The 14,204-nt window shown below is 59.3% G+C and overlaps 1 protein-coding gene across 1 annotated transcript in view; it reads right to left on the bottom strand.

Moving 5' to 3' along the window:
* JAKMIP3 (Janus kinase and microtubule interacting protein 3) overlaps positions 1–14,204 on the bottom strand; it is a 47,426-nt gene that overhangs the window by 3,279 nt on the left and 29,943 nt on the right. Inside the window, exons 21-23 of the mRNA XM_010859559.1 lie at positions 13,579–13,782; positions 12,216–12,281; positions 8,811–9,730 (exon numbers count right to left, since the gene is read on the bottom strand). Coding sequence (XP_010857861.1) covers positions 9,614–9,730; positions 12,216–12,281; positions 13,579–13,782 — 387 coding nt within the window. The 3' untranslated portion in view covers positions 8,811–9,613. The remainder of the gene's footprint in view (positions 1–8,810; positions 9,731–12,215; positions 12,282–13,578; positions 13,783–14,204) is intronic.

The following is a 14,204-nucleotide window of genomic DNA, read 5'->3' on the forward strand; positions in this document are numbered from 1 at the left end:
GGAGCCTGGGGTCACAGACACTAGAAACTCCACAGAGTATTTTTGGTTTTTAATTGTTTAACTTCTCAGTAAGAGGATATTCCACCAAGAAGAATGACCACCAAACGCAGTGGAATTGCAGTGAGCTCATCTCACTGAGTGTCACACCTCTCCATTGACATCTCTGCTGCATTCAAGTGACACTGCTTCTTAGGCCCTCCATCTGATCCATTCCTAAATAGGTTCCATTAGTCCATCCACTTTGAGCTGTTAGAAAGGACCCTCTCATTTTGCAGACGGAAAGACCGAAGCCCCGAGACACCAAGGGATCTCCTGAGGTTGCACCGGGCTGACCAGAGCCAGGGCCCCGGCCACCTGCTCGCGGGCCTCCACCACGTCACTGCCCCCTTGAGTTAGGATGATGACTGTCTGGGGTGTGAGTTGCACACGAATAAATACAGAACAACAATCTTGTGGAAAATAAAGTCACCCTCCAGCTTGAAGGGACAAGGTGACGGCATCCTGTTCCCTTAGGTCATGGGCCCCTTTTCCTGAGCCTGCCTGCCCTGCTGCCCTTACATCCACAGCACTGCGTCCAGGACGGGCATTCCTCTGCTCTCACCCAGGACTGTGGCACTGCACGTGCACACACACACACATGCACACACACACAGAGAGGCATGGTTTGCTTCCAGGCTTCTAGACCTCCCCTCCCTCCTGACGCACACACACGCACACATGTGCACACACGTGCACACACGCACACATGTGCACACACACAGAGGCGTGGTTTGCTTCCAAGCTCCTAGACCTCCACTCTCTCCTGACCCCCAGTCCCATGTCCTCTTGGGGACATGGTGTCCTCCACTCCTCCTTTCTCTAGCCACTGGCCCAACTTCCTGACTGTCCCTGTCAGCCCAAGATCTCACCAACACTGAAGCCGCGCCAGGTCCAGGACAGGCAAGTGTGGGTCCTCTCCGGGGTCTGCCCTGGGTCTCCTGACCTGGGGCCTCCTCGGTCAGGAGCACCTGTGTGGGCAGGAACTGAGCCACTGTCAGCACAGGGGCTGCCCGCCAGGTTCGCCCTGGACTGGCCTCTGGGAACCCAGCTTTTGAAACTCTCCTGGAGTGAAGAGGTCCCGCTCGTGGGGTGGCTGAGAATGTTTGTACAAATGGTGTGATTTGCGGCAAGCATCTGCTTCTTTCTGAGGCTAGCATTTTACAGGCAGGGGGTGCCCACTTGAGTAGCCCCAATAAAAGCTCTGAGCTCTGAGCCTTAGATGAACCCCCCTCCAGCTCCCCAGCAGAGATACCACACACACAGCCAAGTTCCCATGACCAGGGGAGCACACTCCACGTGGCCTGCACAGAAGAGAGAATGTGTAGGGAGCCTCCTCCTGGGTCTCCGGGCCCTGCAGAGCCAGCCACATCCCTGCAGGACATCGCTGCACGGTCTGAGCTGGAGCTCCACTCTGGGCTGCGTCCTAAGAGTCCTGGTGGGTCCCTGGGCCTGAGGGGGGCTCTTGGGGACCCAGGAGCCCTCCCTTCCACTGTTTTCCAGAAGCCTGGAGGTGCTTTTCCAGAAGCTGTGAGGTGCAGAGCAGAGAGGCATGGTCTTTGCCTCCGTGAGCACACCTGTCCACTTGCTGGGTCATCATTTATTTGACTGTGTTAGGGGCCAGGGCAGTCTAAGTGTGTCTTGAGGTCCACACCAAAGGTTTGTCCACAGCGTGAGCGAGCCGGGTAATCCCCATGTGCAGCGCTTCACAGAGAGGGGACAGGGCAGTGCGTGGGCACAGACGAGAATGAACGTCGTGGGGGAACGGGGACACAGGATGTATTGCTCCCAGCCCAGCGGGGCAGTGATGTCTCGATCAGGGTGGGCACCCAGAACCGCAGCCGCACCCTTCCTTCTGGAGGGAGGGCTTGCGATGTAATTTCTCTACTGGGCTGCACTGGAGGACGGGTGATACGGATTCAAGTGGTCATTCGAGTTACCATTCAGGAAGAGTGATAACCAACGTCATTAAGTGCGTTTATGTCACAGTCACCAAGATGGACGAAGGAGGGACAAGGGGACGGGAGGGCATGGGCTGGACACGACCCAGCTGGCAGCAGCGCTGTCTCTATGTTGGCACCCAGCCCAGTGGGCACAGAGACGTCAGAACCCTGCTCAAAGCTGCAAAAGCAGAACTCTCATCAGTAACACCCATGGGCAACACACGCAAGTGCCTTCATACACACGGGTTAGGAAACAGCACGCGGATTTATGTCAAAATACCGCCCGAGCCACCGGCCCCTCAACTGATGGGAAACATGAAGTTGTTGGCAGGGCGACCAACCTTCCTGGGGTTGGAACCAACTGCAGGTGGGGGGCCTCATGTTGCCCAGAAATACGCGCGAGGCACGTGAACCCGGGTCCGAACACGGGGTGGGCCAGGCAGAGGCCCAGAGCCCACGTGGCAGGGGCAATGCCCTGCAGCCCAGATTTTTGCTCTCTGCCCCCAAACATCACCCCTACTCACAGTCCCAGGCCCTCAGAAGTAAGCCACACAAATACAAGTTCAATCAGCTTATGGGACAGAAGAGGACAGGTTAAAGCCAGAAACCCTCCGCATGAGCGCTTACTACTCTGGGAAACCGTAGCCTAGCATTTCCAACAGAAACCAGCAGCAACAGAACACGTGTTTGGGGCTGAGGGCTTCCCTCCCCAAAGCTCCGACTTGGGGGAAATAGGAAGAAACAGATGCTCTCGCCCAGACCCGGCTGAGCGTCCCCCCTGCCGCCCGGTCAGCTCTCCGCAGGGCCTTTCCATCAACCACACAGAAGGGGACAGGGCTTCTGTCAGCGCACCCGGGCCATCGACCAGGCCCTTCTCCCCGCGCCCCACAGGCAAGAGCCCGCTGCAGGCGGGCCAATCCATTCCAGCCCGGGACGGTCCATGCTCACACCATGCCTAGCTCATCAACTTGACTGGGACAGGCCTCCCGTCTCTAACCCCCAGACTACCGGGCAGAAGACCCGGCAACAGGCCTGACCCCCACTCCCACCCCCACTTGCTCTGACTGGGCAGGCTGCCTGTGCAGATCCCACACGGCTGCCCCATGCACGTGCCCGGCACACACAGAGACCCACACACACCACCACAAACAGACCTGCACACATAACCACACACACAGGCCTGCACACACAACCACACACAGGCCTGCACACACAACCACACACAGGCCTGCACACACAAACACAGACTGCACACACAACCACAGAGACCCACACCATACACAGACCCGCACACACAACCACACTCACAGACCCACACACACACAACCACACACAGACCTGTAAACATAACCTCACACAGAGACCCACATACACAACTACACACAGACCCACACACACACCACACTCACAGACGTGCACACACAGAACCACACACAGACCCATACACACACAACCTCACACACAGACCCACACACAATCACACACAGACTGATATACACACAACCTCACACACAGACCCACACACACACCACACTCACAGACCTGTACACGCAACCACATGCACAGACTCATACACACAACCACACTCACAGACCTGCACACACAGAACCACACACAGACCCATACACACACAACCTCACACACAGACCCACACACAATCACACACAGACTGATATACACACAACCTCACACACAGACCCACACACACACCACACTCACAGACCTGTACACGCAACCACATGCACAGACTCATACACACAACCACACTCACAGACCTGCACACACAGAACCACACACAGACCCATACACACACAACCTCACACACAGACCCACACACAATCACACACAGACTGATATACACACAACCTCACACACAGACCCACACACATACCACACTCAGACTGCACACACAAACCCGCACACACAACCACACACAGAACTGCACACACAACCACACACAGAACTGCACACACAACCACACACAGAACTGCACACACAACCACAGAGAGACTTGAACACACAAAACCACAGGCACAGACCTGCACATACACAACCACACACAGACCTACACGTACCACCACACACACAGACCCGCACACACACAACCACACGCACAGACCCGCACACACACAACCCTTGGTTCCTGTTTTGTTTTTCGTCTGGGTGACCAGGAGCTGCTCTCGCAGTCGGAGAAGGGGCGTCCGGCTCTCCCCTGGCGCTGCCTGCTCTAACAGCGGCCTCTCTCAATAATGGCCTCGTGCTCACGCTCTGAGAGGGCCCACACTGCTTAAACCGGGATGGTGACATGACAAGCGCCAGGCGGCTGGCCGTGGGCCAAGCGCTGCCACCGCACAGCGCAGATCAGGCAGCAGGGCGCAGAACGGGGCAGGGCATCGGCCTCCAGTCAGCTCTCCCACTTCTCCCTGAGACCGTGTGCAGATGTCCCAGCAGCACGAGGGAACGGCTTTTGCCGTCAGGTAAACACAAAATTCTAAACAGGGAGGAAAAAGCAGCTCCAAAGCCAACAGGAACTGGAGGAGTTTGTCAGTATCCCCTAATGTCAAGGCTGTATACTTTGGATGACCCCTAATGACCACAGGTGGACACCCAAAGAAACTCCTGCACCAGCACACCAGCAGACTTCACGTGAATGCTCACGGTGGCGAAACCCAGATGCCCATCACCGAGGTGGTGGGGGCCCACGAGCGCCTCCCAGAGCGGGACACGAAGACACACGGTCACCGGACAGGCGAGTCCAGGCACCACGAAACGAAGTCGCTGCGTGTCCAAAAGCATGACGCCTCTTACAAGGACCTCAGAAGCAATAACAGCTACACCTTTCAGAAACCTACGTGTCGGCCACAAAGCTCTGCCCAGGGCGCGGCCCAGGGGTCAGAAGGCAGTTACCTCCGAAGGGAGAGAGGCAGGTACGGGAGGGGGTCGGAGGTTAGACGTCAGTGAAGCCAGAGAGGTTACAAGAAACACCCACCAGGGCCATTCCGAGACCAGTGGCAGGAGAAAGCCAGTGTCAGGACACATGCAAGCCTGTGCAGCAAAGAGGAAGAAAACTCCATGACAAGGGCTGCAGTGTGCGTGTGTGTGCATGTGTGCGTGTGTGTGTGCAGGCCTGTGAGTCCGGGAGGCACATAAACAGCTCAGCTTGCACGTCTTTCCTTAAATACGAAACAATAGACAGAAATTAAAAGGACAATTTCATCAGTTATGATGGAGACTATTACAGACATGGCTCGAATGAAGGCTTCCGCTAACATGTGTCCACAATGCCTGTTAACTGTGGATGTTTGCTGAGCAAGACTGACTCCTCCCTGAATTTCAGCAATGACAACAGCCATCACTTCTGGTCACCGGGTCTCAGTGCAGCGTGAGCAGGCTCACAGGAGCGGGGCTCATCGGTATGCAGTGCCTGCTCCGGGAGAGCTGTAAATCTGCCCTGCTGACAGTTGAGTCTCACATCTCGGGATTCCAGGCCCTGAGCTGGGCAGACGAGGCGCCTGGAGCCCCAGCCCCACCCCCAGGACCCAGAGGGGACCAGGCATGCCAGCGTGGAGGACGCCGGCAGATAGCAGCTCTGACCCCCTGCCTCCCCGAGTTTGATGACTCACAGGTGGGGAGGACACTCCAGCCAGGACCAGGCTGACCGCAGAGCGGGCTTGGTCCAGCCAAGCAGAAGGCATTTTACTCAAAGACAGAAGAGTTGCTTACAGTGGGGGTGGGGGGAGACAAGAGATGGACAACCACTTGCAAAAAATGTGCTTTGACCAAAACCACGCAGCAAATGCAAACGTAAACTCAAAATGGGTCATGAAGATGGATGTAAGACACAAAGCCACGCGATTCCAGAGGAAACACTGGAGAAAATGTTGGCGGCCTTGAACCTGGTTTTCTTAGGCCCAACACCACACAACCTATTTCTCCTGAAGCAAAAAACGCTTGTCTGGACAGAGTGGGTGGACCAGCTAAGCTTGGAGAGTGCGCTGTGATGACATGAAATGGGGACCTCTGGGGAAGCTAGGTGAAGAGTATCTGTGCAACTTTTAAGTCTGAAACTACTTTAAAATAGAAGATTTTTTAAAAAGCTGATGGGAGAAGGGGGACGCTTGCTTAGGAATCTGGTAACTTGTGATGTACATACTGCACCAAATGTGCATGGAACCAGCCCCTCCCAGCGACGTCTCCAGTGCAGAAAGCCCCAGGCCCATCTGCTCCCCGGCTGAGAGGGGCCCTCGCTGACTAGGGGGAGCATGTCAGTGGTCGGGGCTGGGAAGGGCGATAACGATACAGAACATCCTGGATTTAGATGTCAGCACTCTGCTGACAGCCTCAGACTCACCCTGGAGACTGGTGAGCCAGAAGGTGATGGGGGAACCCCCGCGGGGCTCGACGTTTCCCACGAGCTGCCATCCGTAGCTGCAGATCCGCAGCCACCAGCTCTGCACCCACAAAGCGGTCCCCTCCCCCTCGACTGAGAAAACGCAGAGCAGCATCGTTGCGGTGTGGCCGCCCCCACTGCCCGTGTGAAGGGGAGCGTGGGCCGCAGGACCCCTCTCACTGAACATCCGCTACTTCTGCCCAGGGTGAGGACGCTTTGGTGCCAACTGCTTCACACAATATCCTCCTACTTTGGCGACCCAGACCTCTCCCCCGGTCTCTGGACAGCGGTGCTGGTGGAGGGAAAACGTGCTTGTTCATGGGTCCTTGAGAGTGAGACCCTGGCCCCCACTGCGTGCCACCACCCCACAGCCCCATGTGAGACGTGCAGCCCAGTTCCATCCCCGCATGGTGATGCCCACTGCCCCGCACCAAGGCCACCCCAACACGAGCATGCTGGGAGCAGGAGTTGTTCAAATCCCGTCCGGGTCTCTCTCCAGACGTCCAAGGGAGCCTCCATCAACACTCAGGTCCTGGAGGCTGCCTGGGCCCCAGGGAGGCCGTGCCTGCCCAGCGCCCTGACGTCCGACCCTCACCTCAGGCACCCAGTCATCTGTACCTGGCCCTAGCCTCCTCCACAGGTGAGACCTGCTCACGGTTCTGGGGCACCAAGTGGCCTTCCAAGCCCTGGCAGGTCCCGCGTGCCACGCACACAGCAAGACAGACTGCAGAGCTGGGCTGGCTTTCCAGGGGGAGGCTGCAGGGAAGATCCTGAAGCAGCAGAGGCGACCCTGCCACCCGTGGGGTCCTTCCAGGGACTCTGCACCATCCATTTTGACACAGCATTGCTGTGGCTGTGTATTCATTGTCCTTCACTGGCTACAGGTGACCTCTGAAGCCAGGACGTGACAGTGGGCTGTCCTCACCCAGCACTTGCCTTCACGTAACATGGTGCAGCCCATGTACCTCAAGGGACCCTAAGATCCAGGAATCCTGAGCTCCAGGGACCTCAAGATCCAGGGACCCTGAGCTCCAGGGACCCCAAGTTCCAGGGACGAGATCCAGGAATCCTGAGCTCCAGGGACCCCAAGATCCAGGAATCCTGAGCTCCAGGGACCCCAAGATCCAGGAATCCTGAGCTCCAGGAACCCCAAGATCCAGGGACCCCGAGCTCCAGGGACCCCAAGAACCAGGAATCCTGAGCTCCGGGGATCTCAAGCTCCAGGGACCCTGAGCTCCAGGGACACTGAGATCCAGGGACCCCAAGAACCAGGAATCCTGAGCTCCAGGGACCCCAAGATCCAGGAATCCTGAGCTCCAGGGACCCCAAGGTCAGGGACCACGAGCCCCAGGGACCCCCAGTTCCAGGGACTGGGCCTTGAAGGGGTGCTCAGGTTGGAGGGCCCATGTGTGGACAAAGATGGGGGACCAGCCTCCACTCCAGAACCAGCCTCCCAAGTGGCCTTTTCCAGCCAGAGGCTGTGCTCGTGCATTCCCAGCCGGGCCCAGGCCCCGCACCAGGCTGACTGCACGTGGCTTCGAGAGACGGGCTTCCTTAGAGGAACTGAGTGAAAGAGCTGAGTGTCTTAAGGCCCCGTCTAGGGAGAGGTCAGTGGTCTCACTCTGGCCTCTGCTCTGCCTGACTCCCTTCTCTACATGGCGGTGCGTCTCGAGGGCCCTGCAGCCCCACTGCCAGAGGTTCAGCTGGCTCTGTGATGGGAAGGGGTGGGGAGACGGGGCCCCTTATCTTTCCTACAGACCCAGAAAACAGAACTGCACTCCCAAGCTGCCCCACGTCACCCAGAAACATGTAGACAGAAAAGCTCCCCAGGAGCGCCCGCCCATCCAGATCCTGACCCTGCCATGGGGTTGACCTGCCGGCTGCCCCGGGGCACCTTCAAGCCCTGGGGTGGGAGGAGGTGATGCCCTGGGGACACAGGGAGGCCTGCTGAGCTGGGAGTCATGGCAGAGAGAGGGGCTGTGCCACAAGAAAAGGTTTCGGAGTTTCTGGGCCCAGCCAGACGGGGTGGGCGGGCAGGTTGAAAGGCCTAGGGTGTGGGGTGGGGCTGGGTGGGCAGGAGGGGCCGGGGGCCCTCTTCTGCTGGGAGCTGAGCTGAGGCCGCCCCTGTGGCTCAGGGACATGCCCTGTGACCACGCACAGGCCTCTTGGCTGGCCTTGTTGGGGGGTGCCCTGGGTCTGGGCAGAGGACACCCACAATACATTTAGTACCTCTGGGACCACCCCGAGCCCACCTTGCCCTCACCCGCCTGCATAGACACCAGGGCTCCCGCTGCAGGGCCAGCGTCCCAGCAAGCTGAACCTCAGAGGGAGCCGACCGCCCCCACCCCAGGAGGTGGGATCCCACAGACCCGAAAGTGATTGGGCACCCCGCAGGGTAGGAGGGAAGGCGTCATGTCCCAGGGATGACAGCTGAGCCTCACCTGCTGCCAGCTGGGCGTCGGGCCCCCTTCTCAACCGCAGACCTATGGGCACTGTGGTCCTCCCCAGGCACTGCCCCTGGAGCACGAAGGCTGCAGCTCTGGACCCGGCGGCTTCGGCGCCACTGGGCCTGCCTCTGCGGTGCCCGGGTCTGCGCTGCCCGGGACGGCCTCTGGCCCCTGTGTCTCCAGTGAGGCCCTGCCCTGTCCAGCCACCCCGCCCTTCTCGTCCCAGCTCCCTCCATCAGCTCCTCGGTCCTCACTCTGACCAGTCCCTCGGCGCAGCTCAGGGCGGGGTCCAGCCGCACCGTGGCATCCACGGTTCTATTCCCACTGGCGACAGCGTCCAACACAGCAGGGTGGCCGCATGCGTCGGTCGGCAAGTGCCCAGGACCCCGGCGAGCGAGTTGCAGCGTCTTCACAGCTGGCCCGGGAGACCCGGGGAACCACACTGGAGATGCTCCATGAGCCGCCCGGGTGCCCTGGACGAAGGTCCCCGTCGTGGCAGCAGCCCCACCGCGGCGTGCTGCGGGCCGCCTGCGTTGTTTCTGGGAGTCCGCCCTCTCTTCTGACTCCTATTGCGGTCACTGAGGGAACCAGGGGAGGCAGGGGCCGGGGCTCCTGCACCGAAGCAGCCTGGGCACCCGCCAGCAGGGGCCCCGCGTGTCCCCGTAAGTGGGGCCAGGGGCTGTGTCCCAAGCAAGGACCTGGGGTCCGCAGCCAAGACCAGGCCTCTTCAGAGAAGCCCGGTCGGAGAACGAGTTCTAATTCCGGCTCATCAAAGTGAACAGTCCCCTGGGAGGTGCTCAGAGACCCCCTCTCTCCCTCCTCCTCGACGGCAGGGGATCTGCAGAGGCCGGCTCCCCCTGAGTCTTCAGGGACGGGCACTCGCCGCTCTCCGGTAAAGCTGGAGGAAAGGGGGGCTGGAGGGAAAGAGACGCAGGACACAGGTCAGGAAGGTGGCAGGGCGAGAGGGAAGGGGCTGGAGGGACAGGGGCGCCGGGAAGGATGGCTCTGCTGCAGAGTAAGGCCCTCTGGCAGGGGCGGGGGGGGCGGCGGGGGGGGGCCCACAGACAGAGACGGATGATGAGTCTTGTTTGGGAAGGAGGCAGTGGCCAAGCTTTCACGTGCGCCTCGGGCTGAAAGTCGCAGGGACAATGTCACAGCCTAGGATGACTGTGACGTCCTGAGTGAGCCCAGCTTGTCGGGAAGGTGGGGGTCCTGGCCAAATCTCCCAGCGTCACCCCAGATCGAACTTGATACACAAAGGAGAAAAGCCACCAACCCCCCAGCGCTGCCTCCTGCCGAGCTGCCTGGAGCAGAGAACAGGGAGCGTGTGCACACATCTCTCCCCTGGGAAGTCCCTCGGGGACCTTCTCCAGGAAGGCGAGCACCCCTTCCCCTCTGATGATGGCAGACCCTCCCCTCTAGGACCTGTGCGGGCCCTGGGCGTTGCCTCCAGGAAGCCCCTCCTGCTTACGGCAAGTGGGGGCTCTGCTGGTCCCCGGGACGTGGACAAAAAATACTCACCACACCAGAGTGCCCAGGCGAGCTATGACCACAGAATGAAAGCTAAGGAGAAAAACAAGAACAAAAATAGAAACTGAAAACGAAAGGGGAGGGCGGAGACATGGAAGGAAAGAAAGAAAAGAGAGTTTGTAGAGTTTCTGGCAAGAACAAACGTGTGACCACAGACAGAGCAACGCGGAGCAGCTGGCCGGGGGTCAGGAGTGGGTCCCGGCGCGCTGTGTCCAGCGGGTTAAGGGCTGAGCTGCGAGGGGCCGTGGGGACACCTGCGTCTGAAGTGACCACGCTGTCTGTCCCTGGGGACTGTGCTCTGGGGCCCCACACTGTCCAGAGGACGTGCTGAAGGCGACAGTCAGGAGGGAGCCTCTGCCGGTCACCTTGCCTCTGGGCTGGGGGAGTGGGGACGGGCCACCTGGACCTGTGGCCGGGCTGATGCTGAGGGTGCTAACTGGCTGTAATGATGGAAGTCTTACGGATGGAAAGGTGTGCCAAGTGCCAGGCAAACACCAGCACTCCGGGACAATATTTTGGTCTCAGTCCCATTATAAGTGATAAAGCACAGCCAACACGCTGAATAGATTTCACACTCAGAAACCCTCCTTTTGGGTTGGGGGAGGGGCCCGGCCAATTTAGACACAAGAGAAAATCTGGCTGCGGGGGTTGGGGGAGGGGCCCAGCCAATTTAGACACAAGAGAAAAATCTGGCCGTGGTACAGCTGCTTGGAAAAGCGGAGCCCCTTCAGCTAGATTAAAAGAGTAAACACCCAATTTAAAAAATTCAAGCATTTAATGCAAACAAATGCTCTCACTTTAAGATGGAAAAGGAGGCAGGGACGGCACCACCGCGAGGCTGTGTGCTCGCCTCTCCTCCCCAGCGCCCCGCGAGCCTGGTGCCTGTCTGCACCCACCCAGGGGGCAGGCGCGTCTTTGCTCCCAGGCTCCTCTCTGCCTGGCAAGTCGTGCCCCGCCCCTAGGGCTCCAGGGGCCTGTCGCCGGCTCTGGATTTGCAAGTTACCACCAAGACTGTTCGGCAGATGGCGGTACAGCGCCCGCGGAAGGGTCCGGTTTTGTCCACAGGAGGGTGGGCAGGGCATGGGGGGGACCAGCTCCAGGGGCTGCCGGGCGCGGGGGTGGGGGTGGGGCCTTCTGTACTCGTGCTGGTCGCTCAGTCGCGTCGGACTCTCTGCGACCCCCTGGACTGTAGCCCGCTAGGCTCCTCTGTGCACGGGGTTTCCCAGGCCAGAATATGGAGTGGGTTACCATTTCCTTCTCCAGGGGATCTCCCCAACCTAGGGATTGAACCCACTTCTCCTGCATTGCAGGCAGGTTCTCTACTGCTGAGCCACCAGGAAAGCCCACCAGAAGCCATTGAAACATCCTAAATCACAGAAAACAAAATTTAAATTAAAAATAAAATAAAACATCTAACTGTCCTAGAACTCAGGGAACCTCACAGGAAGAGCCAGGATTGTCCCCACGGGCGCTCCATCCATCTTGTTGGGACTCACAGAGCCAGGGGTTGGGGGAAGAGCTGGACGGGCCTCCCTGACCCCGTCGCATGGCCCCAAACCAGCTGTACCCCAGCACCCAGAGCTTCCCAACTCAGGAGCCACAGTACAGAGCTCTCATGAAAGGGCCCTGGTCACTGGCCCAGAACTACCCCCGAAGCTGGGACACTGAGGCTGTGAGAGGCACGGTCCTGGGGGTGGCGTGGCTGGGTCAGCGAGGCCAGGGTGTTCCCAGACCCCGCGCTCCAGCCCCTGGTTCGGAGCCTCTTTCTGCCCAGACCAGTGCTGTGGGGCACCGGGAGCTGCCGCGGGGCACCGGGAGCTGCCGCCCTTCTCCATGTGTCAGCCCCAAGTTCACACTGACTTTACTTACCTTTTCCTCCAGTTCCTTTATTTGTCTCTTCTGGGCTTCTATTCTTTCTTCTAAGTCTTTAATTCTCTGCAATGTTCAGAGGAGGAAAACCCTTAATAATCAGAGTATTTGGGAAACCAAGTAGGGAAAGATCTTTCAGAGTTTTCATCCGTGCACTTGGTGGGCAAATCCCACAGAGTAGCTTCACAGCGTCCGCGCGGAGAGGGTGGGGCCTTGGGCTGCCCTCCCCACCGACTTCTGGGGCTTCGGCTGAAACGTGCCTGCCTCAGTTTCTCTGACGCAGCCTCTGCGAGTCTGTTCTTTGCTCCAACAGAAGAGCAGGCACCGCCCCGCCAGCCCCGGCCACACTCCCACCTCCTGCACCTTCAGATCACAAATCACTAGGCTAGAGCCCAAGCAAACGGTAAGGGCCCGATTCATGGTCCTTCCCAGACATCGCTACAGCAGCCCAAGGAGCAGCCTGAAGGGTCGCAGAGCCAGTCACGGGGGGCACTTTGCTGGTAAGGGTGACCGCACAGTGGAGAGCCTAGTTTTCATTGTGGTGCAGAATCGGTCAGATGGACGTGTGTATCCATGCCTGGCCTGGATGCCTGGCCTGGACCCTGGATGAACCTGGGCTCTGACACTGCCTATCTGAAGGGATTGAGGGGTCCTCACACTGACCACCTCGGATCTGACAGCGAGGGTCCTGGTAGCCAACAGTCCTCTGGTGAGACGTCATCCCTGACACTCATAGGACACCTGGGTTCACCAGTTTATCTGAACACAGAGCGCAGCCACGAGGCTCCTTCCAGGCCACGCTGCCCACGCAGGGGACTGGAGGCAGGTCTCACACACCAAGGCTGCTGGTCTGCCAGGGTCCCTCATCCCCCCTTAGAAATGAACTGGCCAGAAAAATGGACTGGCCAGACTGGCCCAAGACCAAGTGCCTGAAGGTCGGGAGAACGTCCCCAAGTCCCAGGCCCAGGGACTACTCGCTGTCCCCCAGACAACACCTTCTCCAGATCTTACCACTGAGGGAGGAGTCAGGGAAGAGACTGGCATTAGGGGCCCCAGAAGGCGGATGTACCACCCAGAGGCCTGCGCAGGACAGCCCAACAGGCTGGTCTGGAACAGGCAGTCTGGGAGGACCCCCCACGGGCAAGGCTAGTGCAGAGGATGGCTACTGGGTGTGTGTCCATTACAAGGACACCTGGGAGGGCTCAGCCAGTGGAAGGCCCTGGCCAGGAATATATGATCCTTGGAGGCATGGCCATCAGAAGGCGAGGCCACGAGAAGGACTGCCCCAGCCGGTCACCCCTGGCCCTGCGATGCCCCGCCCCTCCCGTAGGCCCCACCCCGCGGCACCATGCCCCTCCCGCACCTGTTGCGCCAGTTGCAAAAGCTCCATGCGCTCCCGCAGGATCTGGGCGTCTCGCTCGCGCAGCTCGCTCATGACCTGGCGCTTCCACTGCTCCACCGCCACCCCGAGCTTCTCGCGCTCCTCCTCCGATAGCAGCTCGGCCACTTTGGCCCCGGCCTCCTGCTGCAGGGCATCGTACAGCATTGCTTCCAGCTCCAAGATGCGCTGGGGGCGGGAGGGGACAAGTCAGGCCTCGCCTTCTTCCCGGGGACTGCCTGGGGCCGAGGCACCCAGCCTGGGAGCCAGGACACCTCCGGACCAGCCCAAAGAGGGGACTGCTGCCTCCTGGACCAGTTAAATGATGTTCTGGAGGGTGGAGCCAGTCCAGGAGTACTTATGTCAAGAGCATCCCTTCCATGCAATGTTTAAGGTGCAATGAAACATTAGGGACGTTGGGGTCAGCAGAATTCAAAGCTGGAGTAGGAGGTTGGCCAAACGGGCGGTGGTCTGGGCAGGCATCCCTTGAGGAAAGACAACAAAGGCTTCTTTCTTTGCTCACAATTTCACCAAACCCTGGGCTTCCGAGTCGCTAAAAAGGAGGAAGGATGGTCCCCACGGGTTTGTCTGCAGTAACGCAGAGGGGCTAG

The sequence above is a fragment of the Bison bison genome, unplaced genomic scaffold (genome assembly GCF_000754665.1).
Source record: "Bison bison bison isolate TAMUID 2011002044 unplaced genomic scaffold, Bison_UMD1.0 scf7180017864456, whole genome shotgun sequence".
NCBI classification, from domain to species: domain Eukaryota; kingdom Metazoa; phylum Chordata; class Mammalia; order Artiodactyla; family Bovidae; genus Bison; species Bison bison.